The sequence below is a fragment of the Mustela erminea genome, chromosome 5 (genome assembly GCF_009829155.1).
Source record: "Mustela erminea isolate mMusErm1 chromosome 5, mMusErm1.Pri, whole genome shotgun sequence".
In the NCBI taxonomy this organism is placed as follows: domain Eukaryota; kingdom Metazoa; phylum Chordata; class Mammalia; order Carnivora; family Mustelidae; genus Mustela; species Mustela erminea.
The window spans coordinates 64,147,390-64,160,172 of record NC_045618.1 but is presented as its reverse complement, the minus strand read 5'-3'; the positions used below and the strand labels follow the sequence as shown (position 1 = coordinate 64,160,172).

General features: G+C 44.2%; 1 protein-coding gene across 19 annotated transcripts in view; it reads left to right on the top strand.

Annotated features, from left to right (window-relative positions):
* Positions 1 to 12,783, top strand: part of PPIP5K1 (diphosphoinositol pentakisphosphate kinase 1) — a 47,447-nt gene that overhangs the window by 21,064 nt on the left and 13,600 nt on the right. For 8 of the 19 annotated variants that reach the window (XM_032343496.1, XM_032343498.1, XM_032343499.1 and 5 more), the window contains 7 exons: positions 155 to 319; positions 2,132 to 2,281; positions 2,902 to 2,992; positions 5,815 to 5,940; positions 6,655 to 6,717; positions 9,585 to 9,767; positions 11,270 to 11,407. In XM_032343496.1, coding sequence (XP_032199387.1) covers positions 155 to 319; positions 2,132 to 2,281; positions 2,902 to 2,992; positions 5,815 to 5,940; positions 6,655 to 6,717; positions 9,585 to 9,767; positions 11,270 to 11,407 — 916 coding nt within the window. The remainder of the gene's footprint in view (positions 1 to 154; positions 320 to 2,131; positions 2,282 to 2,901; positions 2,993 to 5,814; positions 5,941 to 6,654; positions 6,718 to 9,584; positions 9,768 to 11,269; positions 11,408 to 12,783) is intronic. The other 11 variants (XM_032343507.1, XM_032343504.1, XM_032343510.1 and 8 more) reach the window with 9 other exon arrangements.

The window sequence follows — 12,783 nt, the reverse complement described above, 5'->3', positions numbered from 1 at the left end:
TGGGTCCAAGTGCTGGGATTTCAAATTAAAGGACTTAGGAACCAAGTGATGGGAAACTTGGAAACAGTGTAAGGAAGTAAAAGGATTGGGGAATCTGGGATTAGGAGGCTAGAGGCCATAAACACCTTTCCGATCTGTTCCTGATTTTGGGTAGAATGAAGAGATGAAAACAGACCAAGGCAGCATGGAGAACCTGTGCCCAGGGAAGGCGTCAGATGAACCAGACCGGGCATTGCAGACTTCACCCCAGCCCCCTGAGGGCCCTGGGCTCCCAAGGAGATCACCCCTCATTCGTAACCGAAAAGCCGGCTCCATGGAGGTAATGGGAGGGGCTTGAGAGAAAGAAGTGGTGGAATTGCTCATAGGGCAATATCCATGAATCCTCTGAATGCCCTTGGGGGATTCTTGGGACCTTAAGCAGAGTCCTCCTGTCCCTGGTAGACATGTTTTACTTCATTTCTCTTTCACAGCTGGTCTCCCAGTAAAGCTCCTTAAACTGGCTGCTACTTCTGAGATTAAAGAGATGCTAGTGAGTGGTACTTGAGATTAGGATTTTAAAAGATGAGATTGAGGAGGAGGCCTCTGGATGAATGTGAAAATGCTGTTCTTTAAAAGGAAATATAGTAGAAACAGCATGAACTCTGGGCTGAACTCCCAGTCTGATACTTATAAGCTGTGTGACCTTGGACAGGTAACTTCTCCAAGCTTCAGTTTTTCATCTATGAAACACAAGCAATATCTATCATATAGGTGCTTAGTAAACAGTAACTATAATAATAAATCAGTAGCTATTAAAGACCAGGCTGTCTCCATCACTTTGTTGCCTTGAGTAAAATTATAGCTCAGATAGGAGCAATTACATGACACTTTACTATCATCCTTTTAGGGTTATCTGTACTCATCCCAGAAAGGGAAGCAAGTCTGAAGGGCTCTTTGTCTTCCCTCTGTTCTGAGGAGGATGGTTATGGGCCTGGACCTATGTCCACTGTTTTTGGTGTCTGTCTCTAAGACTTGATTCTAGTTCTCTAGCCTAGAAGGAGGAACTATTATAATGTCACATTGTGTCCAGCTAACTCTGCTGATATTTTTGTTCAGGTCTTTTTTCTTGGAAAGATTTTTTTTTACCCTCTTTGACTCAGTGACACTCTTTTTGACCCCATGATTTATCCCTGTCTCAGGAAATTTGTCTGATTGGGGTCCTGCTTTGACAGATAAATCTATTCACCTGGCTCTGTACCAGCTCTCTGTCTTAAAAGGAATTGGTCTTTCATTTAGGAGTATCTCAGAAGAATCTGTAACTAGCTTATATAGGTTCAGCCAGGTTTACAGTTCAGATTTTGGAGAAAGCTAAGAAGACAAACTACAGTCTGTTTATTCTTTTCTTCCTGATTATTTTACTGTAGGTTTGATGTTATGAATACTTGGAGCTTCTTTAGTAGGGGTTGGCATTGTTTTCTCTTTGAGGTGTAAGTTAACTTAGTATCTGCAGTACACTAGTCCCCTACTGACTAACGTGGATCAATCAAGTGGACAAGAATGACGTGTAATCTTCCATCAGTAAGCTGCTTCTCCACATCTAAATGTCTTACCCATTCACATGGTCTGCCAGTCTCTCTGGCACGGTTGTGCTTAACCCTTCTTGGTTTAATGAGTCGAGAGACAGGCAAAGCAGAGCTCTCAGACTTGTTGGCTTTTGTTCTTTGAAGCCTACAGAAAGCTTCCTATTGTAATCACATTTCTTCATCTTAATTCCTTGTGTTGCTTCTACTATGGCTCATCCAGGATGGTGGTTGCCCAAGACATGCTCCTCAGCTTTGCAAGAAAATCTCCTCTCTACTCCTTGGTCACACAGCCTTTTAATATTAATATTTCCTTTTCTTATTCTATAGGTATAGGCATTGCTGTTCTTATCCTTATCAACTATAACCCTCCCCCACGCATCCTTTCTCCTCTCGTCACTTCAAATTTTTGGACAGTTTTAGAATACAGAATCTGTGCCTTCAGTTCAGCTGTGCCCTAGGTGATCATCCTCTCCAGACTTAGAACTAGCTCTGCCCAATGGGCACTGGGGCTTTTGGGAGCCTGGGAGTTAAAGGAGCTGTGACCGGCTTTCCACCCGGTCTGATTGCAGGTCATGAACATGCAGTGCACGGGGAACCTGGACCTGATCCCCTTGCGGGGACGGCGCCGCAGGAGGTCAGGAGACCTCCCCAGGCCTTCCCCAGCCATCGGCCTACAGCCCCGGGCTGTGTCCACCACTCACCTGGCATCCTGCACACAGGTGTCCTCCCCCCTACTTCATCTTCCTTTCCTACCTCTTTCTTTGCCTTTTGGGACCTAGGAATTCCGAACACTATCTGGGGGTGGTGGGGTATGTGTGTGTTGTGTTTCGTGTGATTAGGCCCTTGTAGCCTTTTTAGAAATGTCTCCAGACATGGAAGGGAGGGTTTCCTGGTACAGATAGGAAACCTAGTGTGGTTGCCATAACCACAACTGTCCCATGGAAAGAGGAAAAGGTAGCCAGACTTTCCTTCTTATCACGGCTCATTTATTGTGATTGGCTTTCTGAGTCCTGTGGAGGGATACATAAGATTAAGGAACCCTTCTCTGCTGACTACTGAGAATGGTTGAATGATCATTTCTCAGATTTGGGATAGAAGGGCTGTGGGGACAGGCATCTTGGAAATACAAGTGCCATCTGGTATTTAGGATTCCCTGGACAGTTCCATCTGCAAAGTACACTCTACATTCCCTTTCCATTCTTTCTCCCCATTAAAAAACCTTTGGTTCGTCCAGATTTTCTGACATTGCTTGGCTTTATAGGGGCAGGAATTCGGGACCTGGGTTTTAGACGTCTTGGGTGAGGTGGCAAAATGATAATATAGAGTCCTTTTTCTCCAGGTGCTTTCTGAGACTTCATCTTCGAGGCCTGGTGGCTACCGGCTCTTTTCGTCTGCACGGCCACCAACAGAGATGAAGCAGAGTGGCCTAGGTATGGTTTTCCAGCATTTCAACTGTAGTTGGGAAAGGGTGTCTGTCTGTTCTAAAAGGTTCTATTGTGGGAAACCTTAGTTTCGGGTGTTGGGGTCATCTAGTCAATGAATTGTTGGGTGGGGCTAGGGAGGATGAATTGGGAGAAGCCATGTTTAGGTGTGAACTTTGATCCCAGGTGATTGTTTCCATTCCAGGAAGGTGTTTGTCTTTAGGTTTTTTACACCCACCCCCATTTCTCTGGCTCAAGGGCATTTTTCTGGCTTCCCCTCTCACTCCTTATCTGTCCTCCCGGTCTAGCCCAGACCTTAAGGGACCATAGAGACTCTGAAACTTAAGAGTTATCAGAGACAAAACTATAGAGGTACCTGTGACCTCCTCATAAGTTTCCTGTTGTTCATTTGGAGAACTTGTGCCATGTCTTCCTCTGAGACCTATGTTTATTATATCCCTGCTCTGGCCCCTCCTACCTCCATGCCCTCTCCTTCATCCTCTCCTAATTCTGTAATTTTTTTTCCTTCCTTCCTGAAATTTGAGGGACATATCTGAGACTGGTGTAGTGGCAGAGGCTTCTCTCAGGACTTTGAGGGAATGTCTCTTGATTTTTTTGATTCCTGGAGAGGGGTGGAGAACATCATTCAACCTTTCCTAAGAACACAGACTGCAGGAAGGACCAAGCCTCAGAGGGTATTGTATTCTTTGGGAGTGGGGAGTGGTCCTTGGGAGGGGCTATCTTTGAATACAGGGCCTTGTGAGCCAGTAAGTAAAACTGGCAGTTTGAGACAATTGTGTGGGGTCTGGACTTGGTCCTCTGGCTTCTATCTTGTCCTATTATTCTTTATCTCCTTTCATTTTTCTGTTACTTTTGTCCTTGACACCCAATTTCCTGGCTGCAAAATAGTTAGCTTTTACCAGCAAGGGGGAAAAAGGTTTTTGTAACTTTCCTGGCTAATTATATGGGAGTAGGTTGCCTTCTGGATCCCTGAAATGAGGTAGATGGATTGGGGCATGAAAAATAAATGACAAATATATAGATCTGTGACATGGACTTCTCTTCCCAGAAGTTTCAGTAAAGAATTGGTTTCAGGTAAGCTGAAAATGAGAATAGTTGTGTCTGGTCCAGTTAAGTAGGAATGCTGTCAAGAACGAGACCGAAGTATGAACGTGGGACTGGTTGACAGAGGTGGTGGTAAGGTAGACACTACTGTCTGAGATGATCCTAGGCCTGGACAGGGCAGGATTGGCAGGACTGCACCAGAAAATTATTTAGTGAAGGAAGTAAATGTAGAACAAAGCTTTGGTCGTCTGAGATAAAGCCAGTTAGTTTCAGCTTCTCTGAAGAAAAGTAGACATATTTAACAGTCTTTATTACTCTCTGGAACCCCATTCTAGAGCCAGTTTACATATGAAAGGTAGGAAAAGTTGCTGCATAGAGCAGCAATCTTGAATTCCAGATTATTAGCCATCAAAGTTTTCTTGATTTCTATAGTAGTCTTGAAATGCTGAGACCCCTGAAACCATGACCTGCCCCTTGTGGGCTCAAAGGAATTTGACCTTCTTTCCATTCTGACCATCTCTGCTATGTTAAGTTCCCAAGCCACACCCAGGTTCTTGGCTAAGATGGATTTGGAAGTAGAGGGCCAAGTCCCATAAACTTGGGTATCAGTCTCATCTCTTCCTCCCACTCTGTCCTCATGACCTAGAGTAGAATAGAGGACTATAGAGTCCCAACCCTGTTCTCAGTCGTATTTGGAGCATTGACTAGTTTATTTGCTTCAGAGATTTTTAAAGTTTTATTTACTCCTCTGATTGGCAGTATACTCACTTTGCTTTCTTTGAACTTAATGTGTAGGCTTTGAGCACAGGGCTTATAAGGCTTATAACTTTTGAAAGTAGAAAAAACATGGCTTTTTTTATTGTTTCCTATTTACCAGGTTTTCCTCCTTATTAATAGGGCCCTCAGCACATAGTAGGCATGCTCTCCATGTAATCTCCGGACTCCTCACATGTCTTCAATTTGTGTCTGTCTTCACTTCTTTCTTCTTGATGAAAAAATAGTTGTTTCTTTTCTGACTGAACACAATTGATCTTCAGAATCAGGAGACCTGGATTCCAATCTAGTTTAGCTTCTGGGAAACTGTATGAACTTGAGCAAATGAGATCCCTTTTGAATCTCAGTTTCTTTACCTCTAAAATGAGGAAACTGTACTGGATGATCTTTGAGTCCCTTCCAGCTTTAAAAATTCAGTGAGTTTCATACATACTTCTTTTCTTGAGAAAAGGGAAAAAGGCCTGAAGAGAGATAGAAGGAAGGGAATGGAAGGACTTAGGAGGAATTGGAACTTACGTGAATTTGGAATTTGAGCTGAGTGCTCAAAACCTAGTCTCTAGTTTCAATCAAAGTTCTTTCCTTTTAAGTCTATAAGGGGACTATAATTCTGGCTTCTTCAAACTCTATATCCAGGTTAAGGAGCACTGAATTAAATCTAGAGAGATCGATCTATTCTTTTCGTATTCCTAAGTTGTACCTGGAGAGCAGAGTCTACCCCTTTTAGTAACTTTGACTCCCCTAATATGACTAACCCTGTATTTGTAGTGACCTCTTGTATCTACCATGTAGATCTTCAGCAGAATCCCTACCTTGCTTGCCCAGTGTAGCTATGGACAGTAGTGAAATCTGTTTGTGGTTATGCGTAGTGGCCACATATAGGTGGTTCTGAGTGACTATGTGTGTGTGTCTTCATGTTGGCATGTGAAGTTATGTGTACTTCTGTGTGGTAATTGCAGCTTTGTGTGGCTACTAATGCACTCCCGGCCTTGCAGGCTCACAGTGCACAGGGCTGTTCAGCACCACAGTGCTGGGCGGCTCCTCCAGCGCCCCGAATCTTCAGGACTACGCCCGCAGCCATGGCAAAAAGCTACCACCTGCCAGTCTGAAGCACCGAGATGGTATGTGGGTGGGTTTTGGGGGGCAGCTCTTTTCTTCGTTTGTCCCCCAGCACAGATACAGCTCAAGAACCATTCATACTTAAGATGGCACTGATACTGGCCTTATAACAGGTTGCTTCATCAATTATAGAGGGGAGAAGGAACCAAGACCCCATCCACCCCTCCATTTGCATTCCCTCTCAGTGCAATAAATACTACTTATTTACGCTTATCCCTTCATAATCTCCCACATACAGCCCTGCTACATCAATTTACTCCACCTCTATATTCTTTCCTGGATTCTGGCCTGTAGGAGTAAGGACCAAGGATGATGATGATCCATGGTCAGGAAAAATGCAGTGGAGTCTTGACTCAAATCTAGGAAATCAGGGATGGGGAAGTTGGTCAGTCAAGGCAGGAAAGATGATACGGAAAGTGAGTGGGGGAAGGGATGAAAGGTTTTGCACAGATTTTATTTCCAAATGACCAAAAAGAGGATGTGGTGGTGAAATTAGGGTTGTCTGTGGAGCCATATTGTGGTAGAGATGACACACAGATTCCTACAAGAAGATTATTCCAAAGGAGAAGACTGAAATGTGGTAGTCAGGAATCCGAGGGGGGTGTTGGAGCAGGTCATACACAAACTGTAAAGAAAAGAGTATATTGCGGGCAGATTCCAGAGCAGAGGGTGGGGCCAGGGGTGGGTATAATCCCCATGATGTCTTTTCTCCCCAGAGCTCTTGTTTGTCCCGGCCGTAAAACGATTTTCTGTGTCGTTTGCAAAGCATCCGACTAACGGTACGTTTGCTTCTGACTCAATGTCATTCCCCCTCATCATGTCACCTCCAGACACTTAACCTCTGAGTTCTGACACTGACTTTGCCTCTGCCTTCCACTATGTTGACAACGTGCTGTCTCTGAATGAACCGCTCACTAAGTGTCCCTCTTGGGGCATACCCTTTGTTGTGACAAACTTTAGTCTTGGCTGCAGCCTGGCTGCCCTATCTGTGTGGCAACTCAGGGACTTATGTCCATGGTCACCATCATCACCATTCTGTCACTTTTTTTAGCATCATCCCCAAAACATTAATTAAACCCTTCCCTTTCCCATCACATGACTGCTGGGTTTTATACAAATTAAACAATGCTTCTCCTTCATAGGAAGAGAATAGTATTTTCTTTATCATCTCCATGTCTTCTTTTTTCCCCTTACTCCTCAGCTTATACAATTTTGATCTTTCTGTTTTTCTCTCCAACTCCTTGTTGGAGTGAATGACTCATTTGTTTCTCTTAAATGGAGCAGTGCTGCTGCAGTTCCCCATTCCCAAACATACCCCTATGGGTACTGGTCTTGAATTTATGGTTTTCCATCACCATATTCTTAACCACCTATCATTGTGTGTATTTTATGTGGCTCTTGTGCTCCCGACATCTGCTTTATGTTACTACTAACTTAGGGTCTGGGCCTAGAAAATAGGAGCCCAGATTGATTTGGGATAAAGAAAGACGGGAGTAGGAGGCAGTAGGTAAAGGAAAAAGGGATTGTAACCTGAATTATACAGCCTAAATTACCATACAGTTTTCCTGTAGACCCAGCCTACCTAAGACACTGGTATTTCAGAGAAGCTTGAAGTGCAAGTTGAAATGTCTCCTGGGAATTCGGGGGTGGGGGGTGCTTGGGAATGAATAATATTTCAAAAATATTGAAGAATTGGTCTAGCTGTACTAAGGTGTGAGAGTTTAGAGATCTGTGTAAACTAAAGGGCAGTGGTCTCTTTGTAGGGTGTGGCAGGGCTTACTCCCTGTTTTATCCTTTATATTCTTAGTTTCTCTTTGCCTTGTATCTTGTTTTCAAGGTAAATCCAGTTTTCTTATACATGGTTTTCTTCTGTCCAAGTACTAAGTTTCTCCAAAGGAGGTAAAATTAGCTTGGCTTCCTTAGCCAGTGGCAACTGCTAGATTTTAGCCCAGTCAGGCCATACCTCTCCACTGGGCACTGCCAAATTTTAAGTTGCCTAACCCCACCCCTTATCCCAGCTCCCATTTGTGCCTCTAAGAGGAGCTCCCCTTTCAGAGTGGTGTGGCTGTGCCTCCAGATATAGTTTCAAATTCTTCTGGCCTTCATGTGCCCCAGTCATCGCCAGAGTAGAACCTCATGCACCAGCCCCAGCCCCACAGCTTGGGACTTGGACTTAGGAGAAGTGTTACTTAGAGTATAGAATCTAGTACTGGGAACTTGGGCTCCTGAAATCAGAGTTAAATCACTGATCTCCTAGTTCTTAGGCTTTGTGAGAAAAGATCCAGATTCATAAAACAGATCCTCAAACCTATTTATCTCCAGTTCCCTGAGGCCTTGATTAGCAGCCTCACCGATTAAAGAAGAGATGAATTAATTCTACCAAAAGGAAGAGAAGAAGAAAGACCTGGATAATTCAGTATAGTACAGGAGAGTAAATTCAAGATCTCCTCCAACACCCTGCACACTTCCTCAGGGGACTTTTGGCCATTCTTCTCCTTGTACTTGAGTTTGGAAGCTAAAGTGCTTGAGAAGCCAGAATCTGGGATCTCCCTGCTGGTATCAGGAGAAATGTGGAGCTATTCTGTTGCTTGCTGAAGATTACCTAGACTTAATTTGTTCCTAAGGACATTATGAGGGCTCTATCCCATGGTCAAATCTTGCTTGACTGACCTAGCAGTTACAGAGGGGATGTTCTGTCTGCAAATACTTATGGCACATTAGTGACAACAATATGCACCCTACTGTCCCATTGTCATCATCTCTTTGCTGTGCTGTCTCGCTTTGAAAGAGCAGCTGGAAAACCTGGACCTAGCTTTGGAAAGGAAGCAAGGCAGTGCTGTCTCCTTACCTTAATGACAGAACATCTCTCAGCCATCCCTGCTTCAGTAGTGGATACAGAGACCCCCGAATCCTGAGATTTATATGAACATTTCTTTAAAATCTGTATATTTGGACAAGAGTAAAGGCTGATTAGTCAGTATCTTCATTTTCACATACTGATTCTGTTTTTTACATACTCTGTTTTAAAGGACCTTTATACCTGGTGTCTTGTCAATCTCCTTTGCCATTTGCTTAACACCAGCCCTGTTTATGGCTATTGTAGAATCTCCTCCAGAAGACCTGGTCTGAGCCTTTTTAGCTTCAAACTTGACCTTCATACCCGATACCATTCTTGACCCTCTTCTCTAAGTGACTTTGAATCTTTGTATCTCTATACCAACTTTATAAATACATTGGTTTGTGAAGCAGGTCATAAGTAGGGTTTCTCTAGGAATGAACAGGGGCTCTAGAGCGCTAATCAAGACTCCAGCTACAAAACTGCCCACTTACCCCCATCCAGAATGATGTGATTGCTGTCTGTAAGCACTGACTTAATTATGCACAGTGAAAGAGGGGAGGGCCTCGCTGTATGATGATGTCTCACTAGTCCCTTCTTTTAGACTCATTGTGATGCCGATACTCTTCTTCCCTGTAAGAGATACCCAGTTGTTCTGACCATCTCTGCTTCTCTCTTAGCTCACCTTGGAGCTGAGTGGCCCCACCTCCCAGTAATGCTTGTGCCACTCAGTGCCCCCCTCATTGTCTCTCCCTCTTCTCTTTCTTTATCTTTGTGCTTCCTGCCGTGGTCCTCCCCCATCCCCTCCAGAGCTGCTGGATGACCAGCACCCTGTGGTCCGGTTGCTGCGCAGTTTTTCCTCTGACTGTCCAGGGGGCCGGCCAGTCTCCTTGGATGCCACGCTGGCGCATCACCTGCACCAGTGCTCCTACCACCTGCGCCTCTTCCGGAACTGGCTGCGCTCAGGCCAGGATGACCCCGAGTGCCTCTACGGTACCCCCTGCCACCAAGCTGGCTGCTGTCACTGCCCTGGCTGGGACTGACTGCTTTGCTTATTGCACTTCTGGCAGGAGAGCCCACCTATTCCTTTCTCCTATTTACCCTGAGGTTATGTGACTTGCATTTAGTTGCTTGGATATGGGATTGGAGCCAGACTGCCTGGTAGCTGTAGCATTGGCTGCTCTTCCCCTTACTGTTTTCCTTCGTTATTGCCTCCTAATGTTACCCATTCCCAATTCTGTTCGGTATAGGAGTAGTCTCTTGCCCTGAAATCTGTTCTTGTCTCTATAACCTGCTGCTAATTACCATCCTCAGATGCAAGCGTTTTTCTAGTAGCCATGCTGAGGAGCTAGAGACTGTACTCCTCTGACGCTCCTGCCACAAGAGTACAGGGTGGGGGGGGTCGGGGCACGGAATTGAGGCACAAAGGTCTTAATTGAATCTTTGAAGCAAACAAGGGCCAGAGTTAGAAGATGGTCAGGTATAATCCTTTCTAATTACAGGTTTTACTCGTTAGTGAACAGGAGGCTATGTCTTACATAGATATTGCTGTCCTGCCTACTATTAGTTTCTTTAAGGAGTTATAAAGAAACATAGGAAAGATTGCAGGCTGAAACAATGCTTAAGATGACAATGCTTCTTGATCCTCCCATGGAAACATTTTTTTTCATCAACACGCTCTGGGATTAGGGTTATATTTAGGTTTACCCTTTACCCTAACCAGACTGGTGAACCTACATTGGGATTGTTAGGTTCAGATAGAGAATCAGAATTTATTCTTCTTCCTAGAGATTTTCCTCATTTTCCTGATGGAATAGAGAAATCCTAGCAAGTCGGGGGTTTTCCAGTGAGAGCAGAAGGGAGAAGCTTTGATGTGATGGAAATGACCAAGAAAGAACTTCCATCCCCCAGCCTGTTCATGCATGCTTTTTCCCTTGGCTGAGCTTCATGTGTATTGCATGCTCTCCAGCTTGCTTCCAGATATTCTAGCCTTTCTACCCATATCCCAAATCTGCATGAATCCTTCTTCAGATTCCATGCCTTCCTCCTTAATCCGGTTCTCTTTACACAATTCCTAAAATCTGCTGTTTCTTCCCAGCTCCATGACCTCCCTGCCTCATTTAGACCTTCAGTTTCACCCCTTACCTCTGGACTTTTGTTTTATTCCCCTAGAAAGAGCAAAAGCAATATAGGTGCTTACCCTATTGGAATTCTGTTCGTTTTTCCATGGGTCATTACAGGCTCTCCATGGGTAGGATGAGAGGTGATTTGATTCACTTGGAGGCCTTAGTAGCTAGATTTCTTAGGATTCTGGAGGTGAGAAACAGACACCTGTAGGGGCTCTAAAGAGTTCCCTCTCCTGAAATCTTGGATACCCCATACTCCAAAAGCCACGGATTCTTCTGATGGCTCTCAGGGACTCTCCATGCTTCCTTGGACAGTTGGGGTGTATCTGGCAGGAATAACATTGACTTTGCCCATCTCTTTTCTAATAGGATTTGAAGGGTGTTCCATGGTGCCTACCATCTACCCCCTGGAAACACTGCATAATGCCCTTTCCCTGCGTCAAGTGAGTGAATTCCTAAGTAGAGTCTGCCAGCGCCATACTGATGCTCAAGCACAGGCATCTGCAGGTATGGAGAATACTCTTCTTATCTTGTAGCCCTGTCTCTGTCCCTACTCCTGTCCTTCCTAGAATGTGAGTAGTAAATTAAAAAGATAGGTGCTCCAAAAAGACACAGAACTAGCCTTGAAAAATTATTTAATTGCATAGGCCAGTTCAACATCATAACTTCCCAAGTTAATTTATAAATTTAACATGATTCCAACAAAAATGCTGTTTTTCTAAAGTCAGACAAATTGAAAAGTTTTGAAAAGGTGTTTTTTTATATATGTTTTTTCATTTGAGAGAGAGAGAGAGAGAGAGAGTGTGTGTGTGTGTGTGTGCACATGCGCGTGTGCACAAACTGGGGGGAGGGGCAGAGGAAGAGGGAGAAGCAGCCTCCCTGCTCAGAGAAGGGACCCAGGGACTGGGTCGATCCCACATGGAGCTCTATCCCAGGACCCTTGGATCATGACCTGAGCTGAAGGCAGGCACTTAAGCAACTGAGCCACTCGGGCACCCCAGAGTAATGAAAAGCTACTCGCCCTATCAGATTTTATAACATTCCATAAAAATTCTATAACGAGGGGTGCCTGGGCGGTTCAGTGGGTTAAGCCTCTGCCTTCAGCTCAGGTCATGATCTCAGGGTCATGGGATCGAGTCCCACATGGGGCTCTTTGCTCGGCAGGGAGCCTGCTTCCTCCTCTCTCTCTGCCTGCCTCTCTGCCTACTTGTGATTCCTGTCTGTCAAATAAATAAATAATCTTAAAAAAAAAGTTCTATAACAAAAACACTGTTGTATTCATACATGAATAGAGAGAGACCAATCAAACAAAATAGAAGACCTAGAAGTAGATGAAGTTAGCATTTCAAAATATTGGGGGAAAGACAGACTTTTTTTTTTTTTTTAAGATTTTATTTGTTTATTTGAGAGAGAGGGAGTGAGCACGAGGGACAGACCGAGAGGGAGAAGCAGGCTCCCCACTGAGCAGAAATCCTGATGCAGGGCTCAATCCCAGGACCCTGTGATCATGACCTGAGCTGAAGGCAGACACTTAACCAACTGAGCTACCCAGGTACCCCAAAATTTTTCAGTAAGTAAAGTTGGCACAGCTAAGTGGTCATTTGACAAAAATTAAAATTGAATTCATACTTCATGCTATATATTAAGATATTTGTTCATATTTATGGAGTTCATATGTTTCAGAAATCTAAATGTAAAAATTAAGCAATAGGTTGCTCCAAGGGTTTGTCCTTCACAGAAACACCAAAAAAGTCAGTCAAAAACTATCAGAAGCTGTTTTGTCAGACCTCTGGAAAATAATCAAAAGTTTGCAGCAACCAGAAAAATGCTAAATCAAGAATGGCAGGAAGCTTCCTATCATTTTTCTTTCTCTTATCCTACCC